At 41.8% G+C, this 23,806-nt stretch overlaps 1 protein-coding gene across 2 annotated transcripts in view; it reads right to left on the reverse strand.

Moving 5' to 3' along the window:
* Positions 1-750: 750 nt before the first annotated feature.
* The window catches only part of rab11fip5a (RAB11 family interacting protein 5a (class I)), a 29,862-nt gene continuing 6,806 nt past the window's right edge, over positions 751-23,806 (reverse strand). The window contains exons 2-6 of one of the 2 annotated variants that reach the window (XM_047611000.1): positions 15,292-15,803; positions 12,497-13,094; positions 6,780-8,990; positions 4,850-4,994; positions 751-3,448 (exon numbers count right to left, since the gene is read on the reverse strand). In XM_047611000.1, coding sequence (XP_047466956.1) covers positions 3,191-3,448; positions 4,850-4,994; positions 6,780-8,990; positions 12,497-13,094; positions 15,292-15,803 — 3,724 coding nt within the window. In that variant the 3' untranslated portion in view covers positions 751-3,190. The remainder of the gene's footprint in view (positions 3,449-4,849; positions 4,995-6,779; positions 8,991-12,496; positions 13,095-15,291; positions 15,804-23,806) is intronic. The other variant, XM_047611001.1, reaches the window with a different exon arrangement.

Consider the following 23,806-nt stretch of genomic DNA (forward strand, 5'->3'; position numbering starts at 1 on the left):
TCTGACATAATCTGAACAAAAATATTATTAAATTATTAATGACAAACTATAATTTGTAGATTGTATCATACATATACAGTGCAGCTACCATTGGAGACACTATCTTCTATTTTTTAGTATAAAATATGATTTATATGAAGAGTTTATTGTCTGATTTCAGTGTTTAAGGCTTCACCTGAACAACTGATAATTAATAACGACATATTATAGGGTTTTCAAACGTTACACGTGAAAATAGATGCTAGCAAATAAAGCATACCATATGTTCTATTTCTGGGAGTGTAAAACATTTATTTTTTCATAATGGAAAATAAAATCATACTATCTCAACTGGTTTATTTTTTCTCAGTAAGGAATAAATTACAGAAAGGTGCAATCACTGCATTTCAATCCTGCAAAGCATGAACATCACTCAGATGTGACTGTTCTGGTTGCATTTATTCATTCTAACTAAACTAGATTAGTTGTCTTTTTACATTCGTGAATGCATTTGTGAGTAATATCATCAGGGAGAATAATGGCTCCAAGTTTAAGGATTAAAGGGTTGCTAACTAGCATTTTATTTAATGTTCCTTAGGTATAAATATCTCCATTAATAGAAAGAAAATTACTTCCTGAAAGTTCTGAACTAAAAAAAATAAAAGATAAAATTTCTTTTAACAACTTGGAAGTGGATGCAAAATGGAAAAAGTTATGAGCAAACTCGCTGTGAGCCACATGACATCCCGAAGAAAGAATTACAACCAAACATACGGTGAGCAAGAAACACAAAATATTCTTTATTAAATATACAAAATTTGTGAAACAGAATTGCATCACGGATTGTAAACTTTCCAATCTTACGCACTACCCAAAGCACATTCCACCAGCTACACAGTCGAGGACAAAAACACAGTCGAACTTAAATAAAAACCTTGTAAAATGGAAGACGTGAAAGAAGACGCTTGTTCTTGCACTTTGGAAGTGCCGAGTCACATTTAATATGTCTCTACAGTCGTCTATGCACTTGATATTGCGATCGCGCAGCAGAACTGAGTTGACAGGATGGATGGGGTTTATTATTTTTTATTTTTTTGTATGCTTTGAGCTCACTGGCTAATCATCATCGTCGTCGTGGTGTCGGCCAAGTGCTTAAATCACAGAGCGATTAGAAAGTGCAGTACGGTGTAAAGTAGACCTAACTATACCGATATCAGACGGACAGGTACAGTAGAGTTTTCTTCTGACGATAAAGTAGTGCAAGGACATCCACAAATGCTGTTAAAAGTGGCGTTATATCAGAATACTTTATGGTATATCAATCTGCTCCATAGATTAAGTCTCAAGGCTTTGTGTTGTTTTTTTTTTTTTAGTTTTGTTTTCTCTTTTTTTTTTGGCATTTCACAGAAAATCACTGTTACTACTCATGTTCTATTGGTATGCATACAATTTATTTTTGTGCAGTGACCTAAACAATATCGTAACAAAGCATCATCATAATAATAATAATAATAATAATAATAATAACAACAAAAAGAAAACACTCTCAGTGAACAGATGGCTTTTCTCTTTCAAATCCTGCCCCGACGAATAAAAATGAAGTGCTAGACTCTTAATGAACGTCAGAACGGAACGAAAATAAGGCAGCATTTGGCATTTCAATATATGCTGTAAAACGCGGTATATATCCCTTTGTAACACCTGAAAGCTGTAGCGATTATGCGTGCTCGCAGAGGTGGGACGGGACGCACGGAGGCCGAAGGAAGGGAAGTCAAGTACCGGCATGTCGCAGGCTTCTTCTTCTTCTTCTCAGCGCGGCGGAGGCGATAACGCTCATGAGGGAAGAAGGCGAGAAGCACGAGATCAGAACAGAAGCTGTGATGGCTGATCTCGATACCGAGCGATACTGTCTTCACCTGATAACACTGTGACCCATACGAGAACCAGTTAGCTTATGTGGCTGAGCATTATGGGTAACTTCAAGACATGCCCGTGAAACAGGAGGAAAAAAAAAAAACAGGAGAAAGGAACAAGCAAAAGGAAGATTAAACGGCGCGACTCGTCGTGCAGTTGCAAATAAAACCGTCCGGTCGCTGGCTAAGAACACTTTTGAACATTCAGAAGCTACAGTCAGTTCCCAGTGATGTGCACACGAAACCAGGCTGAACTCTCACGCCGCTCATTTGGTTTGTAGACTCAAAAACTAGTCAGAGCACTCTGTGTTTATCAGGGAACGTTTGTAGAGTCTCAACTCATGCGGACAAACGCACCGGTGTGCAGGTTTTTACCCTTTCAGATGAACTTCACTTCCTTCAAAGCAGCTTTTTGCTTCATCCACGTTCGGCCTCGAACCTGCAGAGACTTTAAATCCACTGCAGGAGAAACATCGAGTCCAAAGACTAAACCCAATATAGAAGAGTCAGAACAATTAGTTTTTCAATTAGTTAGTTGTTTTTAAGTAGAATTTGTTGTGTGGCTCTGAGCAAAACAGTATCTGAAGATTTCACCAGTATGTTCTGATGTTCAGATGTTTTTACAGATGTTTTATGTCTTTTCATTTATTTTACTTGTATTTATGCCTCGTGTGAGTTGTTCTATCTCTTATTTACTCTTCTGTACATCACTTAGATTCTCTGTGGTTCTTTTAAAGTGCTTTATAAATAATATTATAAATTATAAATTGGATTTTCACGCTGCACTGAAAAAAAAACACCGGCCGCTTTGGAAGAATGAAGTCAATCTGAAACCACGTGGAAACAGTCAACGTTGAAGTGACGTAGTTATTAAAGCATGCCCAAACCACCATCAATACAAAGCTCTGATGGGTTGAAACTCCACAAGTTTCCCTTTCTTGTGATCAGGTGACAGAAGTGATGGGTGAGGTGAAAAGGAGGATTCAATGTTTTCTACAATCAGGAACCCAATATGGAAGCATCTGGGCGTTGAACCCACCACCTGGCTTTGTGAACCTGAAAACAACCTGAGGACGCACTACATTCAAACCCCCCCCCCCCCCAACCAGACACCCAAACCAAAACCTTTCAAACGAGGACGTGTCAGTACAGTACAGCATGCCGGCTGGAAAAGGCCGCCCTCCACATGTCTCGGTGCCTAAATATATTCGTATCAAAAAGGACAGCATAGCAGTGAAAAGACTAAAGAGCTGTTGTGGAGGTTAGAGTGAACAGATGGGGACGGCCTCCGCCCTCCGTCACTTGAACTTGGAGCGGACTTGGAGGAGGGTGGGCTTCTGCTCCATGATGCGCACCAGCAGCGTGTCAATGTAGTCCTCCAGATCTCGGACCTGCGGCTTCAGCCTCTTCAGCTCCACCTCGCGCTTGGCCAGCAAACGTTTCTGACGCTCGAACTCGGCCTTCTGCCTCTCCAGCTCCGCCTCGCGCTGCACCAGCAGGGCCACCAGCTCGCTGTGGTTCAGGTGGTAGTACGAGCCCGCTCCCTCTGTCAGAGACTGGAGACGAAAGGAGGCGGAAGGAGAAAGGTGAACAGCCTGAAAATGAACCTTTAATCTAGTAAACGCAATAAAGAAAGTTGTTGCAGCATCAGACAGTTAAATAATTACTTTACATAAAACAGGGCTGGGCTGTGTACTGGTTCATATCGACTAAATACCCGTATTTTTCTGTTATGATATGAATTTTTAATATACTGGTGTATTTGATTACACGGCAACTGGACCATTTTCAATGTAGTGCTTCTAAACACACATGGTTTAGATGCAAAGGTCTGAAAAACGAGGCCATAAAAAGTTGCCGTGTCGGTTGTTTGGGTTTTTTTTAGGGTGACCAGATGTCCCTGATTTCTGGGGACAGTCCTTGTTTGGGATGACCTGTCCCCCGGCTAAAGCTGTCCCTGAAGATGTCCCCAATTTTAGCTTTTTATGAATGAGAATAAAGATGTTGCGCGCAGACGTCGTGCTGCTATTGACATTACAGACATAGCAGTTTAAATATGTTAAAATATGAATATATAAATACATTTAATCATAATTGTCCCTGTTTCTTTCTTTCATCTTGATAACATTTAATTATTTTTTTTAAATATTCGATCTGTAAATGTCCCCAGATTTCCACGTGAACAGTCAGCGCTAACACGGATCCATGTTTTACTACTAGTGTGGGATTATTCTACAATATTTACCCATCATCACAGTAAAATAGTCCATCCTTAGTCAATCTACTGCATGAATTCCTCTCTCAACCAGTAGAAAATATTATGAACATGTGACTGTGCATGAAAAAAAATAATAAATAAATAAAATAAAATAAAAAAATACCGTAATATACTGTGATACCGTCAGAATTTTTAAAAAAATACTGTGATATACATTTTTGGTCATACTGCCCAGCCCTAATACAAACTAAAGCATTTAAAATTGAACCTGTGGCACCTTGAATTAGCGTAATTATGTCACAGTTTGCGCATCAGAAAAAAAATAAGACGTTGCACTTTACAGCCATCATTACGGTAATTTCACTTGGTCCTCCCCTGGAAGGTTATTATACCACTCTAATAACACGTAGTAATTTATAAATAACCACCAGATACTCAAAGAGCCACGTATTCTGGTAAAAGTGGGTAATTACAGCACGTTTTTAAATCTTGTTAGAGTTAAAATAGACAAAAATAATGCCGACTTAGGTGCTAAAGATGGAAGTTATATGTTAAATTTCCAAGAAAATACACATTAATTTACTCATAAAACTACATAAATAGATATAAAAGTGGACATTTATGTGTAAAACCAGCATGCAAACCTCAATACAAGACATTTTCACCCTGTAAAATACACACACACACACTTTTCCTCTAACGGGCGGCGTTGCAGCATTTAAAAACTTTCCCACCGTACCTTCCTTTTGTCCGTCTCCTGCTCGGCGACCTGGCTGCTCCTCCCGGGGTGGATGGAGAACTTGAGCTTCTCCAGGCCGGTGGCCAGCACTGACCGCTTCTCCTCCGTCTGCATGGCAGTGGTCAGGGGCTTCACCGGATGAGGGCTGGACGGGACGACAGCAAGAGAAACGCATACAGTACGAACACATAAACAGGCAGGTTCACACCACAGCGGGGCTGCCTCTCTGGAGGTCAGCGGTCAACACCAAGCGTTTACGCTTCATCAATCCTACTAAACTCTGCATGTTCACTGAGTTTAACGTTTGAAATCGCCTCTTACACGGTTTCAGCCTAAATGAAAACACACATGTGGTCGTAGGCATCTAACTAATGTTGTAAAGCTGCTTTTTATGGCACTTTCAGCCACATTTTTATGGACTTCTTCAACAAAAACACAGTAAAATGTCACCTGTAATCAAGGCACTTTGCACGTGCAACTGAAGACGTGATTTTGGTTCATAATATTAAACATCCTGATATTTTCTAATGGTTCTAGTGGCTGTAATCAGAGGGCATTAGAATAAAATTAGAATGCATTGAAAACGGCATGATATCGGCTCAAATTCTGATATTAGATAGATAAATGCCAAATAAATGTGTTATTACTATTATTACAATACAAAGCAACATTTTATAGATTCAATACATGACTCTTTAACTTTAAATAGGCTTTAACAAGCATAAAATTAAACTATGTGAGCTGACATCTCTTACAAAGACACGACTAAACTTGTGTATTTTATAGATCACATGCACTTAAACAAGAGCTGACACATAAAAAACAAAGTGTCACAAGGTTTGAAAAGCTACTGAACCAATAAGTAAAGAGCGGCTCTGTGCTCGGGTCAACTTAAACGACCTTTTGAGATAACAATACGACTACAATAACACAGGAAAGAGAATTTCCTGTGTCAGTGACCTACATTCAGGGGGAAATCTTACCGCTGTGACTCGCGGCGGCAGTCACGCTCTTTGTCACCTTGTTTAACGTGTAGGGGTTTTTTTTGTTTTTTTTTTATCATCAGAGCACGACAGATTGCCCTCAGGACCTCCGGGTTGACACCGAGTGCTATTTAAAATCCCACTAACTCTTCGTTTTAGTGCTTGAGAGCGGAGGAAGTGAGACAGGTGCAAGGTTCCTCATTAAAGAAAACACTGGTGAAAATTGAAACGAACCTAAAACTTGAGAGGCTTAATTGCATGCACCGGTGCAATCAAACATGCAGAATTGTGTTAAAAGTGTTATTACCCCGAGGTGTAAAGGAAATGCTATCAGTGACAAAACAACACCTTTTTTTTTTTTTTTTTTTTCCATCCCGTCGTAGAAAAAAAAAAAAAAAAAAAAAAAAAAAGCTGCTTTCGGGTTGGGATTTTTGGCAAATGTGTGTCACTGTGTGAGAATGCTGGCTGGCCCCTGTGGGGAGGAGGAGGGGGAGGTGTGTGTGCATGTGTGTGTCGGGAGAGAGGGAGGGAAGGGTGTGTGTGTGTGTGTGTGTGTGTGTGTGTGTGTGTGTGTGTGTGTGTGTGTGTGTGTGTGTGGTGAGGAACCAGGGCAAAATAATAACTGCTAATTGGCCTGAGGCTTTGTTTCTCCTCCCGTCGCCACGGCCAGGACACACACACACACACATGAGACGAGAAGACACCTGCAGAAGAGTCCTGTTAACACCAGTGTGTGTGTGTGTGTGTGTTTGTGTGTGTTTGTGTGCATGAGAAAATGGTGGAAAAAAGAGAAGGTCGCACGGCACCAGAGACTCCCCCAGGAGAAAGGCAGGCAGGCAGGAAGCAGAGCGGCAGAAGAAGGAGACCGAAGACAGGATAGATGTTTTCTGGAAGTATGAAGAATCCCCTTCACCTTTTCACCCAGATCTGAGCACGTGCAACCTCACCTGTTCTGCTGATTGGCTGCCTGCTGCTGCTGCTGCTGCTGCTGCTGCTGCTGCTCGGCCTCCTGTGGCTTTGCTGCTGCGTTGGTTGGCAACGTCGCCGAAGCATTGGCAAGAGGAGGGAGGGGAAAGACAGGGGAGCTACTACATTCAGGGTTAAGAAAGGGAGCAAAGGAGCTCAGAGAGGGGAGGTCGGGACCTGGGTGGGATGAGGAGCCCGATGCTTGTATGGCACCGGGGTCGCTCCCGAAGGAAGGCAGGACGAGGAGGAGCTGGTCGAAGGCGGGTGCCAGCGTGCCCTCAGACTGGGAGCGCTGCAGGGTCGAGCAGTTCAAGAACATGTCACCATCACCTCCTTCTATGAGCCTCTCTGGACTGAAACTCACGTCAGAGTGTGTCACCGCTGCAGGAAAGTCTTCTCCGGCTGTGAAGCTCGCCTCGTCTTGGTTTATGCCTCCCTCGCGCACGGATGCATTTGCATCCACGAGGCCTGAATCTGCACCGGCGAACGTTTCGACGTCACCGCAGAGCGTGGAGTTGGCAGAGTGCAGCGTCTCGTTTGGCTCCGACACACCGGACCACTCGGAGGACGGTTGAGACTCACAGGTTTGGTAATCCTGGGAGTCGGCGCTGACGTAAAGGCTTTGCAGGAAGCTGCTGGTGGCGGACGCGTGCAGCAGAGTGCTGTCGAAGTCCTGGCCGGGACCGATCTGGCTGATGTTGAGGCAATCGTCAAAAATGCTAAGCTGGCCTGCGTCCCGTCGTTCTGAACCAACCCCCTCAAAGGACGAATCCAACAAATGCTGCTGGACGCCAGGAGAGGAGGTGGTGATGTACAATGACGGGAGCGTGGAGGAGATTTCAACATCTGGAGTCGTCACATCCGTACGAGTGTTTTTAAGGTCAGAAGAGGTGCTTGGTTTTGGTTGTAGGTCGGGGTACACAACATTAGAAACGTTTAGTGTTTGAGTATCTGCACCTTCAGCTCCTGCCTCCTTTGTAGTGATCAAACATTCTGGATCCTCCAATTCTACCTTTTCGCTTCCACTGTCCTCGTGCTCAATAACCGTTTGCTGCACAACATCATCCAAAGACGCATCGTTTGATCCGTCAGCGACGTCGTCTTCAGATTCTGAGGGCTTCGCTTCAGTTTTCATCACAGCTGACTCGGAGGATTTCTCAAAACCAGGCACGTTGCTTTCATTCTCCTCGGATGAGGACGCGGAGAATTTGTCAGAGTGAGAGGACAGACATGAGAGGAAATCCTCGGCCGAGCTGCCGAGCCCTGAAGAGCTGGGATCTGGAGAGCTGCTGCTCGGTGGAATGGACGAGGTGTGGAACGGGTCTCGGTGCACGTTAGTGTCGGCGGTTAAATCATTAGTGGTGCTCGGGTCTCGTTCGGTTAGTTTTGGAGAGTTAGTGGAGGGACTTAAAGCGGAGTCGTCGCTCTCGAAGCTCCTGTGTTCTGGGATCGTTTCGAGGAATTGCGGGAAAGTGTCGAGGTGAAACGCGCCGCTCGCCCGGCTGCTAAATTTCTGCGCTTCGAATAAAAGATCTGAACAAGGTGCGTCATCCACGTTTGTGTTTGAATCCGGTTCGTGCGGCGATGATGCTCTTCTATTAATGCCGTGCTCCAGTGGATGGTCGCTCGGTGTGCTTTGCTGTGTTTTGCATTCTGTGGCGGGATCCTCAGGAGGCTGCAGCCTGCCAGCTGCAAACGCTTCAAAAGACTCGTCCCACTCTGAATCCGGTTCCAGCTCTCGCACAGACATGAAAGGGTTGGACGACTTCTTGACTAGAGGCTTCCTGCCTTCCGTTAGCGCTGGAGGACGGGGCCCTTTCCCGACCTCGCCCGTCACGTTGCTGCTCGACTCCTCTGCGGTTGCGGCGTCGCGGGTCAAGCTAAGGTTAGTGTTACTCGGCTGCGGAAAGAGTTGAGTTATCGGGGGCCGGGAACTGGAAAGATAGGGCAGAGGAGGCAGCGAGGGAGTTAGGTGGCGAGTGTTAAGCATGTCTTCGTAGAAAGGGTTGTGCTGGAGGAGAGAGAAAAAGGGGTTGCAGGGGGATGTGGGAGGGGGTGTAGTCTGTGAGTGGAAGAAGGGGTTAGAGTGGTGCAATGGAGAAACCACACAGGGAGGATCTACGGGGGGACCAGAGGGAAGAGGTGGTGGGTGCGGGTCAGTGCTGGGCTCTAGATTAGGTGACACCACCAGGCTGTGAAAGGAAGGGCACACAGTCCTCTTGATTAGTTGGGATCGGTCACACAGCTTAACTCAAACCTGCAGAAGGCTCCTTTGTTAGATTTTATTACAAGGCTACTCACGAATAATCTCTTTTGCGACGTAGAGCGTTATTTATTCCTTGAAACTGTGTTTAAGTCGATCCTGTGCAGATTTGTTGCTTGTAATCGCTAACCAGTTAAATCTGCAGTTACTGAACTTTTGGCCAGTTGTGGGCAGTGCAACAAAGTGTGAACACTTAGGCGTGGGAAAAAATATCGATACGGCAATATATCGTGATATTTTTTCTTCCGATACAATATCGATTTTGAATTTCTTAATATTGATATTAAAAGAAGAAGAAAAAGTCATGTTTTGGGCCAAAATTTATATACAACTTGTATTTTAAGCTGCATTTAAAATTTCCCAGTGAACTCAGGGTAGAATATGTGCAATATATCACAATATCATGATATCGCAATTAACTCGTATCGTGACTCAAGTATCGTGATACGTATCGTATTTAAAGTTCCATGCCAATATCCACCCTTAGTGAACACTGCACTGAGCTGAGAGTTCAAACATATATTATTCTTCCAACTCCAAAAAGAAGAGGAGACAAAGGGTTCGTAAATTAAAAACAAAAAAAAGATTTTTAGTGGGTTTTTATTGGATCATCCCACAGATACTTGATCATTTTGGGATCTAGTGAATTTGGAGGCCAGGTCAACACCTTGTGCTGCACTTCATGTTTTTTTTTTTAGCTGTTCCTGCTTTTGCATTTTTGCATGTGCGTCATCCTGCATCAAGAAGTGTCACTGCTATAGGGTGGGGGGGCCTGGTCTGGTTTAGGTGGGTGCTACATGTCTAAGTAACCAATGAACGCCAGGTCCAAAAGTTTCCCAGCAGTGGTTTTAATGTTGTGGCTGATCGGGGTACATCCAGCACCTAGTCTCGAACTTTGTTCATTTGTCTTTTAAAATACAGTAGATTCATTTGAACTTTTTGGGCTGTAAAGTTACAGAATCAGGAGCCAAGACAGTGAATAAAATAAAAATAAAAAGCTCAAAGTCACTAAAAAGCATAAAATGTGTAACTAGCTGCACATTCTGCAGACAAATCTCTGGATTCTACATTACAGAAACATGTTTAACGGATTGTTCATGTACAAATGTTGACGAGTGCAGCTTTAAAGGGAACATGTATAGAATTTTAGAACAATGTTTAAGGGGTTTTTTAAATATTTGCATCAATATTTTGATGCAAACTTAAACAAAAAAAAAAGTAAGAACCAAACAATACCTGTGAAAGTTTGTTTTTTTAATTAGTCACACACAATTTCACGTCTTTAAAATGTGCCTGCACTCTGCAACTGAATCATCCATGTCCGTCTCCTCTGAGTTTTATTTATTTATTTTCATTGGCCCACGTTCTGATATGTTGCAGGAAAAGTTGGTGCAGCTGGGTGTAGTGATTACTCGGTGCCACTGGCGCCAACTTGGCACTTTTCCCCAGGTGTCTGAAAGCATGTGGCTGTGTAGGCAGTGAAAGCGTAGAGCTCCAGAGCTGGCAGAAAGAAGCCACTGTGTACTATGGCCCAGAATAGCTGACCCCGCTCCCATCAGCAGGTGCTTATCAGCCCAATATTTTGTTTACACTCGGAGCATGAAAAGATGGCGGCTGTTTTTTTTTTTGTTTTATTTAGATTTAGATTTTTGGCTTGGTTCAGAAAACTAATTAAAAAAAAAAAGAATAAGCTGTTGTTTATGGGGGTTTTCTGGAGCCTTGAATTAAGGATTAATGCATAAAAGATTTTAATACACAGTGCAGGAGCAGCACAGTAGCAGGTGACACCACCAAAACAAATTACCCACTTAAGTATGTGCTCGTGTTAGGAGTGGAAATAAAATTAGATGGAGCCACTTCACACACACTGCAAATTCTTACACAACACCTACACACACACACACAACCTGTGAGGAACCAGGATTTCTTTCTTTCTTTCTTTCTTTTTTCCAGCTCGTCTCCCCGATGAAACCGACGTTATTACTGAGCCAGATTACAGCGCGCACAAGACTCCTGGTTGATGGAGTTCATTTCACCGGAGCTGCTCCCCCTCCTCCATCTGCATTGCAGATACCTGCTGTAACCAGAGACTGAGACCAGGAGGGATGTGCACGAAGCTGGAGGCAACTTCTAGCTGTGATGCTGGTACGCAGGAAGCAAACAGCTGCACTGGAATTTAACCCTCTCGTAAGGAAACGGGCAGTTTTAAACATCTTGAACTCACAGTTTTGTGGAGGGACTTTTAGGAAACTTCAACATCTAGCACCGACTTGTTGGACAATCTTTTATAACGAGTAGCTTGTGGATGTAATACTGGGACCGGGTGGTATTTTTTTCCACTATAATATGAATTTCTAATATACTGTGTATGTGATTACACGGCCTTAGGAACGATGCACCGTGAGACACTGTTTCAGACCGGACCATTTTCAACGTAGCGCTTCTAAACACACATGGTGCGACTGTGTCACTGTGAGACGTGGTGAAGATGGAAATGTCTGAAAAAAGGAAGAAGCGGCAGAACGAGAAGACTTGTGCTAAAAAAAAAAAAAAAAAAATTGGAAGGTGTCGGTTGTTTGTGTCTTTTTTTAGGGTGAACAAACGTCCTCGATTTCTGGGGATAGAAATGAATGACCTGTCCCCCGGCTAAAGCTTTATATGAATGAAGGAAAAAAATGTTGCACCCATACTACAATTATTACGGTAGCTGTCTGCGCCGCTATTGACATTAGAGACATAGAAGTTTAACTATGTTTAAATATGAATAAATATGTCAAAATAAATGAAACCGGAATTTCTTTATTTAATCTTGATAAGATTTCTAGTTCAGTTCTAACACGGGTCCATGCAAACCTGTTTTACTACTAATGTGGGATTATTCTACAATATTTACTCATCATCACAGTAAAATAATCCATCCTTAGTCAATCTGCTGCATTAATTCCTCTGTGAACGCATGATTATGCATGGAAGAAAAGAAAATACTGTGAGTAGTACCATAAACCTGCGCTCACAGAAACTACAGAACGGCATAAAAATCTACTTTACCGTTTGCCAAGTAATATATATCTTTTAATATCGGTGCTGTAACTTTGGCATTAAGACGAAGCTTTTCTCTGGTGAAACCCTCACAGAAATGCTCTGAATCTATGAATCAAAAACTCACGCTGCTGCCAAAATATCAGCCGACACATCAAAAACATTCTTTCATGCCCTCATTTCTGCCGACGCGAGATAAAAGTATAAGGGTCACATGCATTAGACGCCTCAAAGATAGCGGGAACCTACAGACCGGTGCTCGCGGCTCTGATCGTGTTCGTCGTGAAGCGATAATTCGTCGTGTGTCTGATGCTGGAGCAAACAAACCCGTGTGTGTGTGTGTGTGTGTGTGTGTGTGTGCGATTAGTCTCTGAACACAGTGTGTGTGCGTCTCACCTGAGTTTGCTGTGCGAGTCCTTTGAACCGAACCATCCCTTGTGCCTCTCCTCGGCGGCAGCGGGGGCCTGTTCAGACTCATCCTTGGACTGACTCTGACCTTTCCCTGCAGGCTCACTCCTCCCGTGGGAGAACAAGTTCTTCTTCTGCTTTTTACCCTGGGTCCCCGTCTCCGCCGTGGAGCCGGAGGACGAGGAGGAGGCCTTGGACGGAGCGTCCCGTCGCAGCCGCGCGTCCTCTTCGCTGAGCATCGGCCCGCTTTTCTCCAGGGCCGCGGCTATGGCAGCTTTCTCCTCCTCGCCGGGTTTGTCGAAAGACCAGCGGCGGCCGTCCCCCACGGGGCCCCTGGGGAGGTCCGTGGAGCCCCGCGGGCTGAGGTTCTGCAGGGACACGGAGAGAGGCAAAGACTTCTGCAGCAGTCCCAGGCCCAAAGAACCCGCAGGTTTTCCTGAGCCCGGGTCCAGGGGCTGGACGTCGTACGCATGGCTTCCGTTAACGCAAACAGTGCGCTGAGGCACCGCGATGGTGATCTCACCGGCCTCGTCAGCAAACTCACATTTGAGAGAGGACGACTTGGGCGATGTGTTTGCTGTGTGCTCTGCAAAAAAAAAATGAAAAAATAAATAATAAGAGGGAATTAGAAGCAAACTAGAAAAGCAGAGATGAAAACACAGATGCAGGCAATCAGTGACTTTACTAAAATAAATCTGCAGGAAGCTTAATCAGGTGATAAAACCCTGTAATGGCTTCGACTGATGGTGCTTCACAGCGGGATTTATCGGCTCCTCCGGCAGGCGTGGGTGTAAGAATGATAGAAATAGATTCATTTACCGTCTTTGTGATTGTAGAATCTTTTTGTTCTGTTTTTTTTCTCTTCAGCCAGGTGATTTAACAACACAGACGCCTCCACGAGCGGACAAAACTGTCAAGGCTCCTCACGTGGGGGTTTTCATTTATACCATAATAACTCACGCTCATTATCAACTCGCCTTTAACAGGATCTTATCTGATTATAGCGACGCTGCGTTAGAGGTGAATACATGTGATATGTTCTCTTCGTCAATTAAATTTTGCCAAAGTATTCGCAACAGATCTGACTCCGTGTTTACTTGCTGCTGCAGCTTTTCCTTAATGTGTTCACCTTTAAGACTTGAGGACGATATTTAAATGTGAACGAATAATTTGCACCGTTTCTCAGTTTAACTAGTTTCTAATGTAGTTCCCTGGTTTTGATTTTCTTGCAGCTTCAAGGTTTGAGATTGAAATTACATAATTTGTACAGTTATTAAATAATTATGTGCTAAATTTTGGAGTTTATTGAATTTAAGAACCTGACTGTGTCCTGTAGTAATGATAGCTTCATGCCTGTAACCAGTGCAACAAAATTTCACCAATATCTTCGTCATCTTCAGATAAGTTGTTGTTTCCAGATAACTGTGAACTCTGTCTTGATCGATGTTCGCATTTTCACGAGCCGCTGTCTGGATGGTTGGTGAGATACTTTCACTACTGCTTTTTTAATCATTTATAGACGAATAATTAACGGATTCATTAAAAAAAAATTAAAAATGTCTTTGCGTCACTTCATGTGTAACTGGTAATCTGACAGCCCCCCTCTTCATTTACAAGCTGGTTAAAAGACGTGTTTTCCTTAATTCCTCTGGGAAAAACCCTGATAAAATAGATTCAGGTCCTGACAGGAATTTAAGGTTGGTTGGTCTCCATTTGTAGAATTCATTCTCATTCATCTCCTTCAGAAATAACATGACTGGTGACATTTAATACCACAATATTCTCCCTTTGTCGTGTATCTGATGTCTTAATGTCAAACGTACTTTATATCTTATGTTCGTAAAGAATGTTGTGTGCTGATGCTATTTCTGGGTTTGGTGCAAGATGTGTAAACACTGGTCATTATTTATCATTTATTTATTTTTCCTCTTTTCAGTGGGGGTCCTGGGGTGGGTGGGGTTTCTTGTGGTTTTGTGTGTTGTATGTTGTAAGTTCATGCTTCTTGTGTGCTGGAATTATACATACATAAAAATCTAAAAATCCAAAAACTAAATATATCAAATGTAAAAGTTTGCAGTGGTGTCCCACAGAACAGAAACCTGAACTCTTAATTGACATTAGTCACTGTCTGTATCAGATATATTATAGTATGTAGAGGTGGGAGAAAAATCGTTATGGCAATATATCGCGATATTTTTTATGCCGCTGCATTTTCTATTTTAAAACAAAAAGAAAAAATCATGTTTTGGGCCGATATTGAACAACTTAATTAATATTCATTTATATACAACTTGTATTTTAAGCTTCATTTAAAATTTCTCACGAAACTTGCAGAATATTGTAATATATCGCAACATGATAATATCGCAATAACGTATCGTATCACGATACTTGAGTATCATACTGCGATATATTACAATACTCTACATAGTTCAGTGAGAAATTTTAAATGAAGCTTAAAATACAAGTTGTATATATGTCCGTCAGATGACAGTGATAATTCATTGGACAAACTGCATCAAAAAAACAATATTAATCCAAATGATCCATTTTCAATTCATTGCACTTCCCCAAACATGACTTTTTCTTTTAAAATCAATATTAACACATTCAAAATCGATATCGTGCAGCTAAAGATCAGATGCTGCAGTAAAAGTTTCCACAAAAAAGAGAAACTTTGTCAACCTCTGTTATCTGCTGTGAATCTGAAATAAACTGGACTCCATGAGCACCGGATTTAACCGTGGAAAAAAAACAAGCCTGAGCCTTCGCGTCCCTCTCACCTGGGCTGTTATCAGCTGTCAGGTTGCTGCTGTTACTGGGCGAGTTGGAGAGGTCCGAGACCACCACACTGATCCCGGCCGTGGGACTGAGGCTGCCCCCCCTCGACGAAGACTCGCTGCTCTCCGAACCGAGGGAGGTGCTGGAGCGAGTGTCGGACGACTTACGCAGCTTTCCCCTCAGGAAGAAGGTCCTCATCTTGCTCCGCCGGGCCTCGCCCCCCTCGTCGTCCTCGTAGTCCTCCTCGCCGCCCCCGTCGCTCGGCAGCCTTTGGCGCATCCGGCACAGGGACCCGTACCCTCCGGACAGGACGGCGGACGAGGAGTCCTCCTCGCTGGACCGCCTCTTCCCCCTCATGCGCTCCTTCAGCTTGCTGAAGGTGGAGGCGCTCTTGTCCTTCATGACCAGGTCGTACATGCTGGCCGTCAGGTTGTTCCGGGTGAACTGGACCGTGACCTGAATGTCTCCCCGCTCCTTCTCCTTCTTCCCCGTCTTAGAGTTGAGTCTGTACCAGCTGCAACACACGGGAAAACCCTTCACGTTAGAATAATTATATTATTTAAGCCATTTTTCAGGCCAAAGATCCCAAAACTGACGGAGAGGTTAAGTAGAGACCTCCTACCTTTCGATATTAAACTAGTGCTATTTATAAATATACATTATTATCAGCATTTTGCATTCAATATTAAGCCATTCAAATAATACACAGGTTCAAATATATATATATTTCTTTTCATTTCAAACTTGTGAAACAGCAGAGTGGCAGAGACGTGAGGGAAACCTAAAGAAAATGTATAAAAAATGTCTAATCAACTAAAGATTTTGCAGCTTCTTAACCCTTTCATGCATGAATTATAAGAACCTTAGTCAAGATTTATGTCCTGTGTGTTTTTATTCCTGTTTAGCCATATAAAAAAAACCATGAAATTGATTTTTTAATTTTTTTCAGGAACCCATTTTTCATGAAGTTACAAAATTGTGCACTCACATGATTCATTACAAATTTCTCCTCATATAAAATAAATATCTAGAAACTTTAACAATTATATTAATTCTTAGATGTAAATTGATGCCAGCATTTTTCTTTTCTTATTTTTTTTACCTCCAGTGTTGTCCTGCTATTGAAGTATTTACACAAAATTATTGATGAACTTGGCATTTCTGTCTCTTCATCTTGATTTTGAGTAAAAAAAATGTTGGAAATTGGTGGAAGTGTATGTAGATGCACAAGTGTCCACTGTGTTGGTTGATATGCACTTACAAACACCCGAACCACCACATAAACAAAAGCTTTTGAACAGCTGTCAAACCACTGTGCATGAAAGGGTTAAATATAAGAATCTGAAGCTTTTTTTTTTTGCTTCATATTTAGTTCAATCAAAATATTTAAGTTTATTTAATTCATATAGCACCTTCAAAGCAAAGAGCATTTGCACCAACATATAAAACATGTGAAATACATCAACTTCAATGTATCAAGAAATGAAACGCTATTAACACCCAGAGTGGCCAGAAAAATTAAAACAGATAAATGCCATTGAAAGTCGAGGAGTAAAGATCAAATTTCAGTGTCTGTGATGGAAATATTTCTCACTTTCTTAACAGTTTAATTGATCATGATATCCATAAGTGCTAATCCTGTTGCATATGGTGAAGCTGGAGCGCCCCCCAGCAAGCACTGGGCAAGAATCACCCCCCCCCCATTAGGGATAAATAAAGAAAATAAAATACATTTTAAATTAAACTTGTGCAGGTACATGGATAAACCAGGGGCTTTAAATCAATAATCGATCCAGTTTTAAATCACTGTCAATTTTGGATAAATTCATCAACAGTGTTTTCTTCTTAATTGCAGTAACGTGGCAACTGAGGCTGAGGATTCTGGGTATTGTAGTAAATTTGCTGCCCAACATGACAAAACATGTAAAAATGACACAACGTGGTTACTCAGAACTGTTGCATTATCGATAAAACATTTTGTGACGTCATCAATGAGTTCAGCGACGAGTTTGACTGAATGACCCTGTTGTTATTATGAATGGGGCTGATCCGTCCCCACGAAGGGGGCGCATGTTTGGCCTGACATCCCATAATACTCTGCCGAGGCTTCTCGTTTATAGCGTTAGAACCAGCGAGCCAGAACAATGAATTAAAACAATGCACATTTCTGATATAATAACGAGCGCCCTAGATACACGCGGCTGAAAAAGGAACTGGACCAACTGTGAATTCCTTCACAGGACGGGGGTTAAAACAGAAGCAGTTCTTAGAAATGTACTAGTGGGTGGAAACGGTGCCAACGGGTTCACCAAACCGTGACTCATGGGGAAATCTTATCTGTTTTTTGTTTTTTTTTCTAAAAAAAAAAAAAATGATATGAGTGAGAAAAAATTCCCCCGGTTAACATGTGTTTCTGCAGCCAACGGGAAGTTATGAGCTCTGCAAGGAAGAGACGCAGACACAAACAGGGCTGAGAGCAATACCTGCTTTTAGATTATTTTCACTTCCTGTGTGCTTCTCAGTTATTTTCACCTCACGGCCCGACCACAATGCCTCTTTGTTCATATATAGGCATTATGAGTGCGAGTGACACCTGCTCCAAATTTAATTTTTACAGAGCATCATTTCCTATAATTACACATTCGGCCTAAAATCCAGACGGTGCAATGAAGTGATGTGGACGAGAGAACTCAACACGATAAAGAATTAGTAAAGTTAATGATTATGAGACTCAAACATCACTGAAGGTTCAGATTAAATGAAAATGTGCATCTGGATTAAGCACAAGTACGTGTAAATTTTGTAACTGTGAGATTGTGAAACTCTTTCTTACAGCACAAATAAGATAAAAACAGGATGCAAAAAAAAAAAAAAAGTTTAAGGGTGACACAGGCGCCGTTTCACGAACACAACTACGGCGTCCTTGTTCTGCCGAGTCAACAAGAAAACCCAAATGTCACGCTCTGGAAACTCCAACACAACTGAAGAAAGCTCGAAACACCAGAGCTCGAAACATGAAAGAAATGAAACATGAGCTACTGTAAAGTCTCTGTGATCTGAGAAGTGAACCTCACACTTTAGCTACCAGAGAAACCAGACAGCTTCTTTATACCCTCCCCATTCACTTCCTTTTTTTTCTTCTGTAAACCACAAGTATGACAACGCATAAACCCTGGAGGCGCTGAAAGACGTGTTGTGATATATATGGTACAACCAAAACGTTTTTTTTTTTTTTTTTTTTTTTTTTACAAAACGTTAGGTCATAATAACCTTCTTACACGGCTACTCACTGGTGGTAGCATTTAGCATGTTAGATTACCCACGTAGATGCTCATAATTAGCATACTAGCATGCTATGAGGCAACGTTTACTGAAAACGAATAAGGATGTAATTACAATATGCTAAAATGCAACCAAGTGGTAATAAAAGTATGACGTGTACTTGAGAGCAGCTAACGTGTTCATTTTTGAAAGTTTGATGGACTAAATACTTTGAAATACACAGATTAATTAATTACTGCCATGGGCTAACTACCTAGCTGGCATTAGCATGTTACAAGAACATTTTAGCATATGAACATGCTAATATTTTGCAGTTTTTAACAGTTGTATTCAGATGTATTCTGAAAAACAGAAATTAAAAATGTTAACATGAAATAACTTTAATCCAAAATAATTACAAACGGCATTTGTTAGCCCACGAACATGCTAACAACTGATGCTCGCATGCTACGCTATGACTTATTTTGAAAAACAGAACTATTAATAACTTAACTTAAATACTGCTGATGCTTAAATATGTGTTAGCTGTCATTAGCATTAGCACCACCTTAACATGACATGCTAATATTCACATAACAACCCTTAGCATATGAACAGTATAGATGTTAATGTGCTGCACTAAGATCTTAACACTTTGCTAAACCCAGACAACAAGTTAGCAGACATTAGCATGTAAGCAAGTAAGTATAAACTGGAAACCAAACCAAATTTAGCCCATTAGCTCAGTATGCTAATGCTCCAATCCAGCATTTGTTAATGTTAACACATTGACTTTAGCATGTAACACCATTTTAATGCAGCAAATTATCATTTTAACTGGAAAATTAAACAAAAAATGACATTCCTGCAAACTCCATGTTAGCTAACAATAGCATGTCAGCAAGTATCATTAAGTTAGAATCTCTTTGAAAGTTTTAGGTTCGTCCGTTTAACAATTTTCAAAATTTGTGCACTAGATTAAAAATATCAATTATGTGCAGTCAATTGCTAGTAAAAATAAATATTGTTTTTTATACAACGTGCATTTTAAGCTCCATTTAAAATTCTTCAATGAACTATGTGTAATATCACAATATCATAATATCGCCATAATGTATTGTATTGTGATTACTACAATATGTATGACAACAACCACACTATAGGAAAATGTGTGGACACAAACACATGAAGAACTAAATAAACTACATTAACAATCTTTTTAACTTCAGACTGAGAAAAAGTTTCATTTACTGGAGACTGACTATGGAGGACAAGCTGCCTGATAAATTTAAACTGTCACGGAACAGAGGCCTTGTTTGGTTCAAACTGATGTAGCTGTGATTACAGAGGAAAGGAAGCAGGAAAAGGTCCCCGCTCTAACAAAAACACTCGTGTAATTGTAGGCTGCAGAGAAAAGACATATAATCCAGCGCACAGGCCGTTACGTAATCACCATCATCCTGACGCTGACCTCAAGTTCAGTTCTGAGAAGACGGTAACACCCAAGAACAACACCAGAGAAAACAAACAGCAAACAAACTTCTTCCACTACGACTCTGACAATAACGAGCAGAGCAAGTGCCGAGCCGGGGCGGAGCCGAGCAGAGAGAAACGAGAGGAATGTTTTTTTTATAGCTCCAAAAGGAACATTACATCTCACATCAGTTAAAAACAAAAGGACATGTTCCACGTGTTGTTTGTATTAACTCATCCAAATACTATTCACAAGACAGAACGACAAAGGAAGAACTGACACGCCCATTAAACAAGTTGTCTTCATTCAGCCAAGCAGCACAGATTTTCCTTCCTTCCTCCACTAAATTCGTGTATGAGCTCTCTCTGCTGCCTCAAAGCGCCCGTTAGGTGTGGACTCGGGTTTCACATCGATCCTCCAACAATAGTATCAGCCCTTCTCCTGACACGTCAGCCAACTCCCTGCAGCCAAGGTGGGGTTCACATTCCAAACAGAAGACCACGCTGCTATGGAAGGGGTTTTCTCATGCACATCTACAAGTTTAAACTACTACCACGATGCAAGGATTATAATTTAGGGATATTTTTCTGCACAAATTCACTAAAATTTAAATTTAATTGGGACATTTACGTTGCTAACTGTTAGTATTCACTGAAAAAATAAAAATAAAAAGTTCCTTCTGACTAAAAATACTTCAAAACCTATTCTTGTGAAACCAGCATCTGCTCCAGAAGATAATGCAAAACAAGTTAAATGGCCTATTTGCACCTGCGCTCGTGGGGCCATGTGACGCACGACTAAGCCTGACAATAATAAATGTGAGAGCAAATAAACAGACAAGAGGCCTAAATGCAGAAACTGCAACACTGACTAAAAGATGCTGCCTACATTGTGAAGCCCACATACTCAGGATCCGGCAAAGAGAAGGAACCAGATTTCCCAAAAGCATCATCCCACACAGAGCAGTTCAGCAGAGCCACTGTGCTGATCCAGTAAAAAAACATTTTAAAGGCGTCCGCACCCCCAACAACAACCTGCACAACCAAATGTTCTGCCTGCCTGTTCGGAATCTGAGGCACAGTTTTTTTTTTGTTTTTTTTTTAATATTATTGTCAGAAACAATCCCATTCCTGGGCTGCAGAGCATAACTTCATATCTGCTTCCGCATCTCACAAAAACAGGAAATCACAACACTCCACCCCATCGCAGCATGACCATCTCCTCATCTCCTCATCTCCTCGATGCACCGGGGAGCACACAGGAAAATATTCTCTCTTTCAAAGCTGCAGATGTCAGCTCGCAAACTGGTACGTCACTCTCCCTAGAAATAAACCTCCAGCGCGTACGAGGGTTGAAATTACAACACAAAGTCGGCTTTCAACCCATTTTATTCAGTGTGTACTTCAGCTTCTGCGTAATAAAGGCCAGGCAGGAGAAATGAAACTAATGCCGAAAGGGTCCGGAGCTGCGTCACCTGTGGAGTTTAGCAGCGCATTTATCCACGAGTCACAGCATTTCACACAGACATATAGTTCACGGCCCTGCTCGGCTGCTCTGGAAGGCTGTGTTCTTAAGATAAAACCAAGATGAGATCATTTCTCAACATCAAAATGGGGAACTTGAGATGCAAATTTAAACATTAAATAAGTACAAACGCTAACATGCTAAGAATGACTCTGCTTTATAAGCACCAATAACAAAGTATAGTTGAGACTGATGACAATATGAATAAAGTTTAGTTTTAAATGTATTTCCAAAGAAGAGTTAGTGGGTTGCATGTCTGCATCCATACATGCATGAAATGTTTTGCCTGGTCGACAAATTATTAAAGCCAATGATGTTGGTCACAGTGGAGATAAAAGAAGTCGTAGTCCCTCAATACAGACGCAAGGTGAGTGCATGGTGCTTCTTAATTTGAGTCACCAAGTAGATTATTCCCGTTACATCCCTTTCCAAAGAAGTAGGCCAACAAGTCCTGCAGGAGCGCTGTGGGCAACGCTGGTAATGAGGCCTGGATTCCTGCCTCGTCAGCAGAAATAGCCGACAGGCCGCAAGAATCCACATCGCATTCCACATCTGGATGCGATGAGCTCGAAAACCTCACCACCGACTTCCCTCGTAATACCTCCCCACAACCAAGCGTCGTGCTTTTAAAACCTCAAACCCTCAAACGGCGAGAGGAAGGCGCTCGTACAAAACAGGAGTCAGTCGTGAAAACCAGCTATTCAGGTCTTTGTGTAATAATCAATATTTGCTGGAAGCCGTGTAAGTTTCCTTGAGGATAATATCAAACATTAACACTATGTCATGAAAATAATGGCATGGATGGAATTATGTTTTTAAAAAAATGCTTAGAGAAGAACAGCAGTAAATGCTACAGTTGCTGCAGAACGAGGCGACGAAAGACGGCAACAAAATAATACAAAGCAAACAGTTTTCACGTGAATTCTCGAGTAAAGAAACGCGTGGTATTTTACGAGGCCTTCTCGTGACAGTGCAAGGACAATATCTGCGTTAGAAAGGCAGATTCCTGTTAATATGTGCACCTGTCAGGCTCGTTTAGTCCTTATTTACTCATTCTAAATAGCTTAAAATCAAATATCAGATCAAATATTCAACGGATGAGTCTCGATAAACAACGTGAACCGTGGGAGGACTTAAATAATGTGCCAGCTGAGGGATATTCTTCACGTATCAGCAAAATTCAGTGCACTTAATTTCTGTAGACTGGTCAATTCACCGCTGACACTCATCAAGCAACGACACCGACATTTTTCAAACACAGTTAATGAGAGAAACGCAGATAAGCAGTGTCATGAAAAACGAACGAGCCGATTAAATAAGGATACACAAGATGCTGCAGGGATTTTGTCTGTGCCCACGACAAAAATGTCATCGTATATGAGACGGAGATATTATTGTTTGTTCTGTGTTCTTGTGTAAAGGCTAAATGAGATTAGAGTACGTCTGATATCGCACCCTCAAGCTTCTCCTTTTAACCGTTACATCAAGAGGCTTCGGGGTCAATCGAGGACAAAACATGCAAAATCCAAAAGATTTTAATTTGGCTAGGAGCTAGTTAGCATCACGTCACACTTCTTCATGTTAGCATACTGGCTAATTCGGTACCTTTGAAGCATATTGGTGTTGATGTTAAAAGCTGTGGCTTGAAGCTAGCACCACATCACTCCAGATTCGTGTTTGTGACAAGTGAGCTAGCTAAGATCTTTGAGACACAATGGCATCCTGCGCCGCTTAATGTAAAAAAAAAAATAAAAAAAAGCTAATTTGGCTGGTAGCTAACATCACTTTACACTGGATTTGTGTTAGGATGCTGGCTAATTAGCCAGCTAAGAGTGTTTTGAAGCACATTAGTGTTCTCCACTTATGCAAATGCCAAAAAAAGCAAAAAAGCACTTCACACTAGCATTGTGTTAGCACGTTGGCTAGTTAGCTAGCTAAAAGGCCTTTAAGGCACATAGTGTCCAGCACTTGCTTGAAACTAATCAGATTAGCATTTTTTTTTACATTTAGCATCAAATTATACTGATTGACTTAAGCATAGTTAGCTAAAAAAAGAACCTGACCTTGGTAATTAAATATACAAGTTGCTAATGTGGCTAGCGGTGAGCACTACTTCCCTTTAGCTTTATATTAGCATAATGACTAGATAGTTTGACCAAATTTGGTCTGAAACACAACAGATGCACTTGCCAAATGAACAATATCTGATCTGGCAAGTAGATAGAATCACTTCACACTGGCTCTATATTAGCATACTG

This window comes from Mugil cephalus, chromosome 17, assembly GCF_022458985.1.
Source record: "Mugil cephalus isolate CIBA_MC_2020 chromosome 17, CIBA_Mcephalus_1.1, whole genome shotgun sequence".
NCBI lineage: Eukaryota > Metazoa > Chordata > Actinopteri > Mugiliformes > Mugilidae > Mugil > Mugil cephalus.